General features: G+C 38.2%; 1 protein-coding gene across 23 annotated transcripts in view; it reads left to right on the top strand.

Moving 5' to 3' along the window:
* TENM3 (teneurin transmembrane protein 3) overlaps window positions 1–16,769 on the top strand; it is a 615,036-nt gene that overhangs the window by 524,814 nt on the left and 73,453 nt on the right. For all 23 annotated transcript variants that reach the window (XM_054824425.1, XM_054824434.1, XM_054824432.1 and 20 more), the window contains 5 exons: window positions 6,059–6,269; window positions 6,772–6,873; window positions 7,033–7,227; window positions 8,565–8,765; window positions 11,713–11,898. In XM_054824425.1, the coding sequence (XP_054680400.1) occupies window positions 6,059–6,269; window positions 6,772–6,873; window positions 7,033–7,227; window positions 8,565–8,765; window positions 11,713–11,898 (895 nt within the window). The remainder of the gene's footprint in view (window positions 1–6,058; window positions 6,270–6,771; window positions 6,874–7,032; window positions 7,228–8,564; window positions 8,766–11,712; window positions 11,899–16,769) is intronic.

The raw sequence follows: 16,769 nt of genomic DNA, 5'->3' as shown, positions 1-16,769 counted from the left end.
CTTTGTTCTTAAGTGTCCCAGGTTTATTCTGCTCCACCCCTCAGAAGGTTCATAATGAGACTTTTTATTGCATATGCTGATGCATTTGCCTAGTAACAAAGAAACAATTTCTGTCCATAGTTATAGAAAAGTTAAAATATAAAAGAATGACTGGTCTCTGGATTGGTAGGAGAGAGGGAGAATCATTGTCTGAGATGATATTTTAGAATCAATTGTATTCAGATTTTATTTTTAAGAATTAAAACCCTCCTTGTTTAGATTTCTTGCAGTTCAATATTTGTCCAAGTGCTGGCTCTGAACCATTGTTCCATCTGAAAAGGGAGTTGAGCTCATGGTCTTCTACTCCATTTAGAGAATTATGCAACATCTTACTGATTGTTATTTTTTTTAAGTATACGGATTTGCCCTGGACACAACTCTGAGTATATCAGTGTAATGGTATAATTGGAATGAAGCTTGACTGATTGTGCCTGATACGCAGTTGCAACAGCAAATCCATAACTGTAAAATTCAAAGATTTCTTTTTAATCCCACATTTTTTTATTTTTATGTGCATACTAGTGCACTATTTAAATTTGTTTTTTCTTCAGACATAACTTTTAAGAGACCAAGATCATCAAAATATTGCTAATTATATCACCTATTTAGCTGTCGCAAACCACAGAGGAAGAATTAGGGTCAGCAAAAAATCAGCTAAAATCACAGAATGTTACATTAGCTTTATTTTTTAGTTTAGTTTCCATTAAACTACAAACAATTTACTGAACGCGGAAAATGCACTTATGTTTATTTAAAAATTTGATCCTCATAAAAATGATTAAATGGATTTTCTTCAGACCTTCACATGTGAACACCCACCCTTAGGCTGACAACAAGCATGAGAAATTCTAGCTGAAAGAAAATTGATTCAGAAAGTTATCAGCCATTGGAAATAGGGGTTTGGAATACAAATGCCATCTCAATGATAACAATAATAACAGGAGCTAGGGGAATAAATGTGTGGCAAGAATGAATAAAACTGAAGAAGCTGATCTGGACTGCGCAGTTATATGAAAAGTTATGCAAGTAGATACATCTATGAAAATGATCCTTCCTTGATTCCTTATCCTGGCAAAAGATTGAAATAGGGGTGCCCTTTGTCCAAACAATTGGGAAAAGGAAATAACTAAATGTTTTCCATCATCTGTGTTACACAGATTCCTTTCCCTTTGGATTTCTACTGCCCAAGTGGTTATTCATGTTTAAGTGTGATACAACACAAAGAATCATATGTGAATCCTGCTACTATATCTTACGTAGTTTCTGTGACATTTTGGCTATATTGTTCCCAGGATATAGGTCAAGCTCTCTTGTCCTATTTTTGCCTGATACATAATTAGAGTATTTTTTACAAACCATTTGACTGACACTTGATACGTTGAAAAATTAGGCATGCTTACTTATCAGTGCCCTGGTAAACTTCTAGGGCTGCTGAAGATTCCCAAGGGTGTGGGGTTATCAGAATGTTTATATGGCCTTGAACCCAGTGATGTCTGGTTTAGGTACCTGAGATGAAGCATGCATGTAATCCCCTAAAAATGCAGTTCCAGTGAGCGGATGGAGGTTTTTTTTGTGACTGTGCTCCAGCACATGGGGGAAAAAATTGGAGTAAAATATTTCCCAACAGCTTAGGCCTTTCTGCTACAAAGTCCTAATCACAGGACTTTGATGACAACACAACTTGTACTGGTAAAATATATATTTCACCAAGGTAGTGCATATAAGCAAAATAAGGTATTTAGGCAAAAGGAAATCTAATGAAATAGAACATTGAGGTTTGCAGGCATAAATCTATTTATTGTTTTCTTATTTCCCCTAACCCTTATGGCTTGTACTGATAGAAGTTCTTAACTGCAAGCTAGGCATAGCTGGCAGGGGCAGACTAACAGCTAATTCTGGGCTTCACTGCGTATCCTTCCATCGGACGAGGCAGCTTACTCATATAGCTCCAAATGTCATAGGAGCATATTAGAAAACGGATGAATGTCCATGCTGGGCCCATCTAGCCCAGCATTCTGTCTGTGATGGTGGCCATTAGCAGGTACGTAGAGGGTAATATAGCAGCATGACAGATTTGTAGTGATTCTTCCTACAGTACACTCTTGGCTTCCAGCATTCTAAGGCTGAAGGACTTCCTGAGTCAAAGGTGCTTGCTGTCTTTGTATTTTATAACCTTTGAGTTTCTTTTTTCCTGTGAATTTGCCTAGTCACCTTTGAACCTATGGAAGCTTTTAGCATTCATGACATTTGCAGCAAGGAGTTTCACAGCTTAACTATACATCTCACAGTATACTCCTCAGTGTGTTTTGGGGCAGCCTCCTGGTAGTTTTAGTTTGACACCCTGTTGGTAGTGTTTTGGAAGAGACAGTGGAGAGCTTCTCACCAATTTCTTCTCCATGCCACCCTTGATTTGTTGATCTCTAGTGTCCTCAATGACTTGTATTTTTTCATCTATTTAGTCATTCATTGCATGAAAGTTGCTTCAATCCTTTGATCGTCCTTGTCCTTTTCTGAATGTTCTCCAGTTTTACTACAGCCTTTTTGAGATGGAGAGACCAGAACAGCACAGAACATAGCAGATGTTGAACTACAATGGTTTCATGCAATGCCTTAATGATGTCTATTGGGTTTTTTTAATCATAGAGATTAAATTTCCATAGATCTGTCTACCATAGCTCCAAGATCTCATCCCAGCATGATAAAAGTTGGCTCAGAGCCTATCTCTGCATGTGTAAAGCTAGGGTTCTTTCATGAGGACTTTGAAAAGTAGGATCTCACCCATATATATCACTTCATGTCTGCATCTCTTGGATGCTATCTGCCCTTATCTCCTAGTCACAGAGTGACAAGTGCTAATAACAAAATTTATGCAAATGAGCAACTGCTGCCTGTTTCTCAAACGTCAGTATTTGAATTTTCATATCTTATGCTAAATAATAGAGAACTGATTACTACCTGCATTCTGCCAGCATTCATAAAGTTTCCTTACCAGCTGTCCCCCTCCAGTATCTTTGCTCATATGCCTATGATACCCTACATGTGTAACCACACACCTCCATCTTCTTTAGCTCCCTCCTTACAGCTTTGGTGTTTCTATGAATGTCTGCCTTCTCTCCATGTCACTTTTGGATATAATACAAAACTTGCATATTACATTTGCCACCTCGTTCTCCACTTCTCTCCCAGACACTTTGCCTGTCTATCCACCTCTTTTTTGTATCCAGTTAAAACCAGACAGTGAGTAAGAGGAAACTGGAGTCTGTCTTTCCATAGCTGCACAACCTCTGATGCCAGTTATCCTACCACCGCAATGGACATAAGGAAAGTAGATAGAAATGAGCTTGGGAAAGATCTCAAGAATTTTTTTTGGTTTACACCCTCGTCTTGGAACAGGATTGATTATATCTAAATGATTTCTATCAGTTGCTTAGCATTTCTTCATAAAATAATAACAGAACACAATAAATTTAACTCTCCTTCTGTCCCATAACCCAAAATAATAGGCATACAGCATGTAGGAAATGGTTTGATATATTGTAATCCAGACAGAATTTTTGGTTGTGTTTCTGTATTGTCTTTAGGTACCAAAATCAGTCTCAAGCACAGCCACTGTGTATGTGTCACCGACCGATCTGAGATGCATAGTTCTCTCTTTCTGGGGAATCATAAATAAATCAACCAGAAATAATTGACAGTGGCTGCCCATTCAAAACCCAATCAATGCAAGCTTGAAAGTCTTTGTGACACTTTCTAAAAATGTCAGTTCCATTGCAGCCACAGAATCAATATGTTTATTTAAAGAGACTTTAAGAATAAAAAAGGACTCTGGTTTAAAGCAAAACTGAATGGAGTGGTAGGGCAAATCACCGCATTTAGACTCAATATAAAGGTCAATTTATCCTCATAGAAGGAAAATAAAATTAGTATGTTTTTTGCTTATGAAGATAGTGGGTTTTCCAGCCTGTTTCTGTTATTGTGTCCTAAATATAAAAAAGCAGCCTTTAAAAGGGTTAAGATCAATTACTGTTTTTTGCTGGGGGACAGACTGAACAGTAAATTCCTCTCTGTATGCCTTTTAAAATGTAGTCTAAAATGGTGTTCTGGTAACAGCATATGTCCTTATTACATTACAAATACAAAATCATTAATTGTACCATGCTTGTCAGCCATTGGTATACTCTTTGTGGTCAATAAAGTAGTGTAATCACTTGTTCCTTTATCAAAAATATGGTTTTAATCAGAAATTGTCCTCCTACAAAAAGTGATCCTCTGCAGTGTACAAATTACAAGGTCGCTCCTCATGTCCATAACTGACTTGTTAAAACTCAGAACTCCCTGAGATTTCTCTTTTTTAAAAATTAGTGAAAAATGTGACCAGAAAGTGTTCTTGAGCCAGGCAGGAGGAAAAAAAAAAACAAACCACTCTACAATTGTTTTTTTCTCTCTCACAAAATAAGATAAATATTTAATTCTCTGACAAATGAGAATGTTGAATGGTTCTGAATAATTGGTGCTCTCCCAAAACGGTTGCACTCATTTTCATGTGGTGCTGCACGTACATTCAGAGTGACAGCATACCAAGGTACCAGCTTCTGCACGTCCTGATCACAGTATGTTCTATTCTGCTGGTTCAGACGTAGCTGGAAAAATGTTGCAGGTGTTGATAAAGGCATATTAACTATGCATTTCCTTCACATCCCGAATGGTAGGAAGATAATTCTGATTACTGAGGAGGAACATTGTTAGAATAGCAGTGAATTTTGGCCTGCAATTTCAAGAAGAGAACGTTAGTACTTAAACCCTTGTTCCAGGACAAAGGCTACTGTGTTTTCTTTTGTCCCGGGAGCAGTTTCTGAAGGTCACAAGTCAGGGTGTAAAACCACTGATTTTCTGGTCCCAATAACAGATGTTATCCTAGCTCAGGTGAATCAGCGGTTTCACATACTGGCCTTTACTTTAATAGGCCCTGGATGTAATTCCATTTGAGAGAGATCTCAAACATGTGAGAAGATTGAAGGTTTACGTGTTACAGTTCACTTCATACAATAAACGTGTCAGGGTAAAAGTGAAGCTGTGAACAACTCGGCAAGAAAAGCAAAGACTCTCTACCACAAGAAAGAATGCTCTTTAGTTTCCCTACCTGTTTAATTTTGCTATATATGCATTGATCTTTACATGATAAATGTGCAGAAGACATCTTTCAAGCCATGACAGCAGACTCCCAGATAGCGTAAATCAGTGCAGGGCCCAGAGCAGATTTAGCCCCCCAGGTGCTATTAGTGCTAGTTAAGATTAACATGCATAAAACCTTGTGTTGTGAGTTTGCTTGTATCGGCTAAGATGCTGCTAGATTTTTCCAAGCCTCACTGATCACAGAGTCATAGAATCATTTAGGTTGGATGATGATTGTTAACAATCTGATGGTTGTTAACAAAACAGTATGTGCTGTCCTTCGACTTGAGGTACCATGGGTTTTTGTCAGTTTGTCATTTTCAGCAGTTGCAGCATTTAATGCTTTCCATCTCCTCTTTCGGGCTTCAGTGATAGGAAGAGCTCTTGCTCTCCTTCCCTCAGTACATCCAAAGGGAATTGAACAATTTAATCCTTCATCTGAACCTAAATGAAAAGCAAAGTAGCTTATTGGTGTTGGATATTATTATTAACCCATATGCACATAACACACTTTGAAAGTTAGCTCTCACGTGTAATTCAGGTGGCAGTCACGACTGCAGATTCATTTCAACTGATGTTTTCTTCCCCCAATATATGTAATAGGTTCATTGGCCACTTGTCACTGAAAACCCTGCTCTAATAAGTGTGAGGACTAGTTTGCATTTTTCTTTGAAGTCCTAGCAAGGGGCAAAGAAATAAGCAAGGGTTGGTTTCAGCTCCTGCTTCCCTGCTCCAAAATAAAACTCTTGGTCAAAATACAAGCATATTGTCAGGATGTTGTGGGGAAGCTGGTGGTGCCGTGAGTCATCCCATGACTTGTCAAGCTCCTGTCTGTTCCTCCCTGCAGTACGACTTTGTGGAACTCCTGGATGGCAGCCGGCTGATTGCGAGGGAGCAACGCAACCTGCTAGAATCGGAGCGAGCAGGGCGGCAGGCAAGGTCTGTCAGTCTCCACGAAGCAGGTTTTATCCAGTATTTGGATTCTGGCATCTGGCACCTGGCCTTTTATAATGATGGGAAAAATGCGGAGCAGGTGTCTTTTAATACCATAATTATAGGTAAGCATAATCTTCAAAGCTCTTACCAAATGCTAGGCTCTGGTCAGGTTTTTAGGAATACAGAGATAAGTTTTCGTACTTGAATGATCTGACTTTTTTTCACAGGTTTTTCATTCACATTGTTTCCTTTGCTACTCAGAACAAGATGCAGAATATCTATTTTAATTACTTGGTCTGAAGCATAAGGAGTGTACCTTCTTGTAAACCAGTGCTTGGAAAAGAGGACACTGTTTTGAAGTATTTGTTAAATGGCACAGGGCTGGAGTTTAAGTATGGAGGTCATATCGTTTTACCTCATAATTTGAGGCTTTTTGTGGGGATGTGGTGTCATAAGATGCTAGAAGCATTGGCAATAGAAAATCACAGCTATTCATGCTCTTCAAACAAACCAAACATAAACACTTCTCTCGGAGCGAGAGCACGCTGTCAGTTAATAGTGATTCAAATGATAGGTACTTCATGTGGTGGGTGTCTGAATTATCCTCCTTTTTTTTTTCTTCAGAGTCTGTGGTGGAATGCCCCCGAAATTGTCATGGTAACGGCGAATGTGTTTCTGGATCCTGCCATTGCTTTCCTGGGTTTCTGGGCCCCGATTGTTCGAGAGGTAAATCAACCCAATGCTTTTCTCAAGTCAGCTTAAGCAAGCATGAAGACAAATACATCGGGAAAGCAACTGGCATGTGACTTGCTTCTTAGATGTTCTTCTTTACAAAGCTTGGTGAAGAACTTGATTTTAATTTTTATGCCTTGGTTTATTTCACAGCAGCCTGCCCAGTGCTGTGTAGTGGCAACGGGCAGTACTCCAAAGGGCGCTGCCTGTGTTACAGTGGCTGGAAGGGCACCGAATGTGACGTGCCTACAACTCAGTGCATCGATCCCCAGTGTGGGGGCCGGGGCATTTGCATCATGGGCTCCTGTGCCTGCAACTCTGGATACAAAGGAGAAAACTGTGAAGAAGGTAAATGAGTAAATATTTACCCCAGCACCTGCTGTTGTTGGTCAGGTTTCCAGCCGGCACATCTAGCTTTATCAATTTTGCTAGATCTAGATCATACGCACTAGTGATGTTTCTTCAAAAACCATTTTAGAATACTGAAAATTAAGTTTGGGAATCACTGTAGAATTTCTGAATTCTACAGAATAATTATATTTTATTTATTCTCAAGTAATCAGTGAGAAAATTCTTAATAATGTGTAGTATCTTTTTGCTAGCCAGTATATTTTTTTTTTTTTTCCTGGCTGAGGTCAGCTAAGAAGAAAGCACACAAAATAGATGTTGGAATACAGGAAGACTTATTGAATTTTCACAGTATAGAATAAATCATTAATGTATTGCATTTGTTAGTGATCTTTTCCACCAACCGCATTGTGAAAGTGCTGATTCAAATGCATCAGAGTGAAAAATGATGCATCATTTTTGTATTCCAGAGATGTGCATAATAATATTCATTCTGGTGTGCTGCAAAATGCAGTTCATTTTCAATTCTACTTTTTCAGGGAGTAAAAAGTGCCATTTTCTTCCTCAATCAAATTGATTTTATTGATCTCCACGTACAAAGTAATGCAATTAAGTCTCTGGAATTAAATTTTCAGACCATTGACCCTACAAGTGTAACATTTTATTGAGTCAAATTGCTAAATTAAATCTCGTCATCTAAAGCACATTAAAGTGAATTAAGACAGATAGACAGTATGCAACTCATTTATTTCTGAAACAAGTTGAGGGTCCTGTACAGCTGTCAAAACTCTGTAGCAGTGGATCAGGTCAGTTGATAACCAAGTGCTGCAGGGAATCCAACACGCGTTACGCTGTGATTAGGCAGAACAGAGATCAGTTGCCCAAGACCCAAAGCCAATCCTGTTGTAATTCAGAAGAATTAGCAAACCTTGAAAGGTTCTCCATTAACTCAGCAGTAGCCTGTAAATGTCTTGATGTCAGTTATGTGCACACACATATTTCCCAATACCAGAAAGGGATGTGGAAGCAAGGTGTTTTTACAAACAAAATTGCTGCTATGTACTTAGTGACAATAAAGAGTGATTTACCTTGTTGCCAGAGAAGGGAGGCTGGCACCAAGATACCTTGGTCCACTCTGTCTTTTCCTCTCTCGTTGCAATGAAGCAAAGGTGAACTTCTCAGCTTCAACCTACTAATGTTTACTTTTAAGTGCAAAGCTACCTATCTCACAAGGTCTCAAAATGTGGATTAAGCCCAAAAGTGCCGTGAGCATCTAGAGGTTGATGACTGTTGTTAGGAATTACAGGTTTGAGCTGACCTTTCTCATCTTCCCACAGCTAATTGCTTGGACCCAGCCTGCTCAAGCCACGGCGTGTGCATCCACGGTGAGTGCCACTGCAACCCGGGCTGGGGTGGCAACAACTGTGAAATCCTGAAGACGATGTGCCCTGACCAATGCTCTGGCCACGGCACCTACCTTCAAGAGAGTGGTACCTGCACCTGTGACCCCAGCTGGACAGGTCCAGATTGCTCCAATGGTAAGGGTTAAAAGCACTCACATTTTGTAAAATGATGATGTCTTGAATAGCAGCATTTTAATGACATTATTGTGTTAGGACCTGGCCTGCTGAGCTGATGGAAGTCTTTGAGTTGACTTCAGCATGAACTATGAATTGATTCAAAGGTTCAAAATAATTGATGAATTTGAAGTATTTGAAAATCAATGTATTTGTTGGTATCTTTTAGCTGCCTTCACCTGGTAACTTCAGGTACTTCACTTCCAAGTACAGAATGTTCTTTGTACTCTATGTATCATCTTACCTAATACATCTATTTAGAAACTTAAAACAACACTAGTGAAAGTAGAGACAGTAACATTTTAAAAATCTCTCCAGCCAATTGGATGTATTTTTCTTGAAAAACAGCATTCCAGTTTGAAGCAGAGGGAATGCAAGAATGAATCCTAAGCAGCTCTCGAGGAAGGGCGCAGGCTGCCAGGGTTGAAGGAGTTGGTAGGAGTGAAGAAACAGAGGGATTTCTTGAAGTCTGAAACTGAGCTTATTAAAACCATAGTCTGAGCTTAGATACAAAAGGAGAAAATGACTGGAGCTACTATCACAGAGAGCAGAATCTAAATATTTATTAAGTATGACAGCAGCCTTTTGACAAATACGAGGTTTTAGAATATTGTTTGGTAGCCACGTATCAAAAAAGAAATCATGTCTAACTGTGAGACATATATTTGTCTAAAACAGTTCATCGAACAACTCAGATGATTTTGTTAATGAAAACTGAACACATGGGCTAGCTGGGTTTATGCCAGCTTATGAATAAATATAACTTTTTCATGAGGAACCATCTTTTTAAAAACAAATGTACTTCCTGACCGGGATCTGTGATACTCTATAATGGTTTATGCATACAAGAGTGATAGGACAGAGTTCCAAACAGTCAAGAAAAAGTGTCAGAGAGAAGAAAATGTTGTCTTCTGTTAAATTTGTTTAGAAGAAAAAATTCTTCTCTGAACATTTCTAGCACTAAAAATGGCTGTTTGTGAGAGACCCTTTTTAGTTCTCAGGCAAAATGTGGATCCTCCATTTCTTGACACAGTGTCCTCCATGCTATTTTTGATGATTCAGTTATGTTCTGTCTCTTACTTATGTTTCAAGGAATGATTGGTCATTAAAATAACAAAATATTTCTGATCTTCTCAAATATTTCAAAAGTGTCAAACTCACAAAAGAGCTTTGTAGAAATACACACAGACTATTTACTGAAGTCATGCAAAATGACCTTCAGAGTCGTACACTAAAAAAGTAAATCTTACCCATAAACATTTTGTTAAGCTGCTAGAGCTAAAAAAGAATGAGTTATTTCCATCAGAGGGGTTTATAGATTTGAAATCAGCAGAGCTTTCCTCTATCTTCATCAGCAGTTTGTCCGTTAATTAGCCCTTCAATTCCACTTCAATTAAATTAACTCTAATTAATAAGTTCATTACAAAGATTGACGCACCTTGCTCAAAGCTAGTGTGCTAAAAGCTGATAAACACCTTCACCCTAATGAAAAATTGATTAGATTGAAGAAAAATAAACCTTTCTTTCTTGGAGCTGCGTTGACGTTTTGTGACTCTAAAGTTAATCAAACCATCTTGCATCTCTTAATCAAAAATTTAATTCAAAGTAGATATAAAATGCTGTATAGGAAAAAAAGGGAGAGGGAAATTCCAGCTGTCTTTCTCCATAAAGGTTTTGGGCTGTTTCTTCTGGGAAATATCACAGCTCCTTGATACCGTGTTTGATGTTCCACAGCACTTTGAGACAGAGGGTTATAATCTATGAGGGAAGAAAAACACTGTTGAATGGGAAACTGGAAACCTTTCTTGCCCTGAATGCTTCTTTCATTTGCTGTTGAAAATAATTTCAGTCTTTTATTACTAAACTGTTTGTTGTCTTTCACAAGAAAACAAAAACTAAATACAGTATTTCTATGAACCAGTACGTGGTTACAGCCAGCTGTATGCCAAGGAACTGAAGTCCCTCAGGCTGTATTGTATCTCCTCTTGTTTTTCTGTTGTCTGCTTAGCAGAAGTAAAGTTTGCTGGAGTCTGACTAAATGAACCAAAACTGTAAATGCAAAATCTGGCAGTCTAAATTATCATCTTGTATTAGCTGAGACTTAACATGCGTTGTTTGCCCTGTGACTACCTTTGGCTGTTAACATATTTTTCAATTATTCTATCAGTTACAAGATCCTGTTACTATATGTAAATGACAAGTTAAATTGCTGTATGTTGATTTATTTTTTTTAACAATCTATTATTTAAACCAGACTGTTCATAGCTGTCACTGATACAAATTTACTGAAAGTAAAAGAGAATCATCTTTTATATTTAACAGATGTGTCAGTATGTCAGCACAGTACTAATTTGTCTCACTAAGGCTGATTCTTTATAATGAAAAAATGTGTCAGAAATGGCACAATTTTACTTTGAAAGAAAACAGGGAGCAGGGTAGGGAGAGGAAACCTTGTTAAAATGAACTTTCATTAATACTGGATTTTCACTTACAACACAATGACCTAGGTATAGGGTACATTTAGTTACTAGGAGAACACTAAGTTCTAGTAGGTCTAAGTGCTGTATAATCTAAGTTACAAACAGTTACTCTTGCAACATATATGATCACAAAAAATACAACTGAAAATTACTCAAAGCTAACAGAAGAGCTGTGGACACTTAAGCATTGTTAAATATGCTGGATAACTAAAATGAGCATTACCATATAGATAAAATTCTGTATTCTGTTGGGTCCTACCTGAAAATGCCTTTCACAGTAAATTCCTTTGATTTAAGTTTCAAAGATTTTGCCTTTTTTATTCTTCATATGTTGAATTAAAATGTAGCGCTGCTAATTAATGCATACCCTCTCTCTTCCATGTGCGCACTCTGCCTCCTTTTCTCCCCCTCTCTCCTCTCGAATACAGAAATCTGTTCGGTGGACTGCGGCACCCATGGCGTGTGCATGGGTGGCACGTGTCGCTGTGAGGAAGGCTGGACAGGCGCAGCCTGCAACCAGAGAGCCTGTCATCCCCGCTGCGCAGAGCATGGCACCTGTAAAGACGGGAAGTGTGAATGTAGCCAGGGATGGAACGGAGAGCACTGTACCATTGGTAGGCTGGCTATGCTTTACCCTGTCTTCACTGCAAAATTTGAACAGCCAGCGCTGCTGGCCACGCCTGAATAAGTGTATTACTTTGAAGCCAGTTTCTTCAAACAGAATATTTGCACGTGTCAGCCTGTGTAAAGGAGTTGATATTTTAAGAAAGGAAATGGTTATATAATGGCTCATCAGTTCTTCATACCTAGTTTGCTGTGAAAAGGAGGTGGAAGAATTTCCTTTTCAATCTTTTCCTTTTAACTGCCTTTTGTTGAGGGGGAGGTTACTTTTATTTTAAACTGTAAATATATTATTTGATTTGTGCTTTTTTATTTTTATATGGTAGCTTTATGTCTTTCCAAAATGAAGCTTCCTATTGTTTTTCTTTATTTTTTTTTGTTACGGAGAAGAAGCTCTAAAAAGTGACTTGCCTACACAAAATGCCACTTCTGCCTTGTAAAAAATGTGATCTAGCTGCCCAAAATTATCTTCTTGTCAGCATAATGCTCTATTTTAGAATTATATCAAATTTCTTACATGTAAATAATGTAACACAGCAGTTTAATACAGCTAATTGAAAAGAAGCCATCCTTATTACAGCATCTATGTTTCTGTAATCAAGTTAGTTCTAGCGCCTGGAAACCTTTGCAAATTACTGTGCCTTTATCGATGGAGCTTTTCTTACTCCATTATTTACAGTCCGTATGTCCCATATACAGCAGGATATCCCTTGCCACTGCACAGGGCTTGACGGTGAGCTAGCATGAGAAATTACGCATGAAATTACTCAGAAAAAGTGGAGGAGGAGTTGCCAAAAGGTTTATCATTTTTGTACTGATTTTGTATAGCTGTAGTGCTAAGAAATTCCCTTCCACACTAATCCCCCTTTGTGCAAGACACTGCAAGTCTGTAACAGAGGAGGAGGGTCCTATCCAAACAATTTTTGTCTCAGCATAACCACACAGAGAAAGTATTGCATGACAGCAGGTAGGAAGACAAAGGAACTGGCAATGGTCTAACTGTCAGAGATGACTAGCTTATACTTAGTTGTGTGGGGAGCATTGCACAAAGCTCAGCAAGGGCTGTGACAGGACTAACAGGGCTCTGCAGGTATTTATGGGGCACATCTCCCAACTGTGAGAAGCATCGTGGCTAAGCACTTACAGGTGGATTTAATAGACAATGAAGTGATAGGGAAATCACAAATAATCCACATAATAAAAAAAAAAATCCAGTAAGTAAAAAACCAACAACATAGTTTTATGTTTGGAGAGATGGAGGATAGTCATTTAAAAGAGGTGATGTAGCCAAAGCAACAGGATAGGACAGTAAGTCTAATAGAGATAGAGCTGATGGAGGTGAATATAGCATGATTTGCTTTTGCCACAAGCTAAAAAGAGGCTGGAGAATTTTAACTTTTCGTGGATGTTTTGGAAGGGCTGTAAGTCCCAATGTGTTAGCACAGCTAAGGCATCACTGGGGTGTGAGTATCTAGAAAACAGTAAAACCCAAGGTGTGTTCCCAGGTAGCTTACAGCCCTGATTGAGAGGCAGGGTGATGGTGCTGTACTTGGTGGTCATGGGAAACAGTGGTGTGAGCTGTGAGAGCCTGAGGCAGCTGTACTAACTGATGCCCACATCGTTGCATCAGGAAGATGACACAAGTTTTTATTTTATAGAAGGGAGTCAGGTGTAAAGTAGTAAGATTGATTTGGGAATTATTTTTTACAGAAATAACAATCGATTTTAATTTTTTTTGTTTACTGATGAGATTGCTCAGACATCCGAGGGAGAGGGAACCAAGGCGCATCTGCAGAATCCCAGGGAGAATCAGTAGACTTAACATTTTTGAGGCACTTCCAGAAAACGTGCTGACAAAGAGAGTAGAGAGGTGGGGAAAGAACTGCTTTCTGAACAATACAATAAAGTAAATCTTTAGAAGTAGGATAAAGCCTTTCCCTTGACCGCTTTAACTTGCCAACGAGCAATTACTCAGCAGATCGCTCTGCTGTTGGTCTCACTGACCTTGGCAGCATTTCAAGGGTTGTAGTTATACACGGATGAACTGCTCTTGAACAATTTTTCCAACATATTAAGCACAAACAAGTTTTTCCTCAGCACTGGGCGAGCAGGTCTGTCTTCCCACCTGTTTATTCTTTAAATGGGTATTTACTTTGTGGCTGCTGCTGTAAAGATAGTTTGATTTGTTTATATTGTCCTTACAGCCTCCAAGACAAGTAATGAGGTACAGGCTCTAGCCTGCTGTTATATTTATTTTTCTTAGAGCTGTTTCCTTCAGGAGCCCAGTGTTATAGAGAAACCAGGTCATTTTATTGCTCATTTCCAAGAGTATTTCCACTTAGTGGAGTAAAAATTGCTGCCTCCTCAGCTTGGCAGATGAAGAGTCAAATTGCCTTTCTCTCACCTGCCCTAGAGTAGGTAGCAGCTTTTTCTGAGCAATGAATTTCAAAACACAAGGGACATCAGAATGTTTCTCCATGCAAACCAGTTTTTTATTGTCACCCTCCATTTGTAATCCAGGCATTTTATGCTACTTGCAACTCTGAACGTGGTAGCAGCATATTTATGTAATTTTGTGTTATGCGTATGAAAGACTCCCACTCTCCCTTTATACATCTAAAAATAAACAATTGTATCCTTCTTATTTCTAAAAGTCATTAACCATTTAGCTGCAGTAGTGTGAAATATTTTAGAAATGCAGATATATTTGTTTGTTGCAGATATTAGCTGGAAGTCACATGAAATGCAGCAGCCTAAATCTACAGCTTCTTTGGGAAAGGAATATTCCAAAGAAGTTGTAAATTTTAAGGGCAATGCACTTTATTCATTTCTTGGGAAAGGAATAGCCCAACAGATGTCTGCACGAAAGGGGGTAGATACGTATGCATTAATCACAGAGGCGCTAACAGGAATGTGTACCGAATCATCTAAATCCATAACTCATTTGATCAAAGACATTATGGTATTTTTGTGAAGCATGAATGCTATTTAAAATGATAAGAATGTTTTGCACCTCAAGTAAAGATTTTTATGTATTTCTGAATACTGACTATCTGTCCAGTCTCATTTTCAGTTAGCCCACTGTTTGTATTGTAAGTTGACATGTGTTAAAGGGTAGAAGGAAGGAAAAAACAAACCTGTCTCCTTAATTAAAACGAGGTAGTCCTTAGTTTTATTTCTCTCTAATGTCTTTTAAACCCTAGATTGCTTCTTGAGTTATGCTGATTTTTATGTATACTTCAAGATGTTCAAATGGGAATTTGGCCAAAGGAAATTCTCTAAACTTCCAGAGACCGTTTTTTTGTTTGCTTGCTTTATTTCAGTACTTCAGGACATTGGGAAACAAAATCATAGGTGATTGCAAAGGTTTGCTTTTTTTGTTCAGAAAAAATTTAGACATCTGCTTACCTGGGTTAAGCATCAGCGTTTCCCTAAGGCTGAGGATCGCAAGACTGGAATTGGAAATAATATACACATATATTTTATGTACTTTTGATTTGTGAGAGAGAACAGAATAGACTAAATAAAGCAGGGGTTTTTTTCTTTTTTTAAAGCAACATGTGTAGTAAGGTGGGCAAGATTGTTTTGACTAATACAGTAAACCCGATGCGTGTTGCTGATACCCACTGTTTCGTTATGCATCTCTGGCACAGGGTAGCTCCAGCTTCAATACCACACCTGGTGTGGGCCACGTTTGTGAGTCATTGCCTTTGCTCTGAACATATACTTCCAAAGATTTATATCAAAGATGTTCAGCAGATAACTACATGCTCAGTGTTGTAATGAAATGAATCTAATAAGAATTAACAAAACTCAAGATTTATTGCTATTGTTTAGCATCTTACAGGTTTGAACTAAATGCTGGCAATGTATGTTTCATATACTGAACAATTTAAGGCATCTAAATTGCTTACTGTCTTTTCCCTCCTGAGAACTGTAATGTTTTACCATTTCCTCTATCCACGTTAGAAAAGGTTAAATCAACAGTTTACTGCAAAGCTATGGAAAATCACCTGTCAATTGTTTATTTGGTCTGGGAGTGACATTCATGGGTCTGAGGTGAACATCCATATATTATTTTGTGAAGCTCACCCTGCATCTCAATGTGATACAAGATCGCACATGCACAGCTGGTTCCCAGGTGATAGCCTGGATGAAAATTTGCTCTGTAATTAAGTTTTCATAACACAGTTGTGCTAAAATATGTTTTTGTTTCCTTTCTGTCCTGGCTTGCAATGAGTTCAGTGACCCTCTCCTGTCTGAGTAGCTCTTTTGTGAGATTGGAACAGATACTATTTCAGAAAGTCTATTATTTTTTGTGATCTAACTGGTATGTACCATGAGTAAATTAAGTAACTATCATAGGAAGCCCATAAATATGAATACTTTTCCAGCTGCTTTTCCATTAAATTCTGTTAGCTGAATGAAATTAGTAAATAATTACGTTGGTGGGGAATCTGCTATATCCATGTGCTCTGTAACATCTCAGTTTTACAATGCAGCTTAATTTTTTCTATAGACCAAATTAGTTTTAGAGTAATCTAAATTGCAGATTGGCCAATTTGCATTAAAACTATGCCTTCTTGTTCAGATTTGTCAACACCTCTTTTTTAAAAAGTCTTTAACATTAAGCATGGGTGGGTAAGACCATCTGTTTATGGAGCTCGCCTGCAGCTCCATTACTTAACACATGAGACAGGTTACAGCTGTTTAATTGTTATCATGTTGAACGATTATCTTTTAGTCCAAAATTAATATTTATATATGTATGCATGGAAAGCATGTCGTTAAACCTAAGTGATCTAAATGTGGATTAATGTCATTAAGCAGTCATATTAATCCCTCACGAGGGCTAGTTAGCATC

The sequence above is a fragment of the Grus americana genome, chromosome 4, assembly GCF_028858705.1.
Source record: "Grus americana isolate bGruAme1 chromosome 4, bGruAme1.mat, whole genome shotgun sequence".
Taxonomy (NCBI): Eukaryota; Metazoa; Chordata; class Aves; order Gruiformes; family Gruidae; genus Grus; species Grus americana.
The sequence above is the reverse complement of the archived record's forward strand: the minus strand, read 5'-3'. Positions and strand labels throughout refer to the sequence as shown.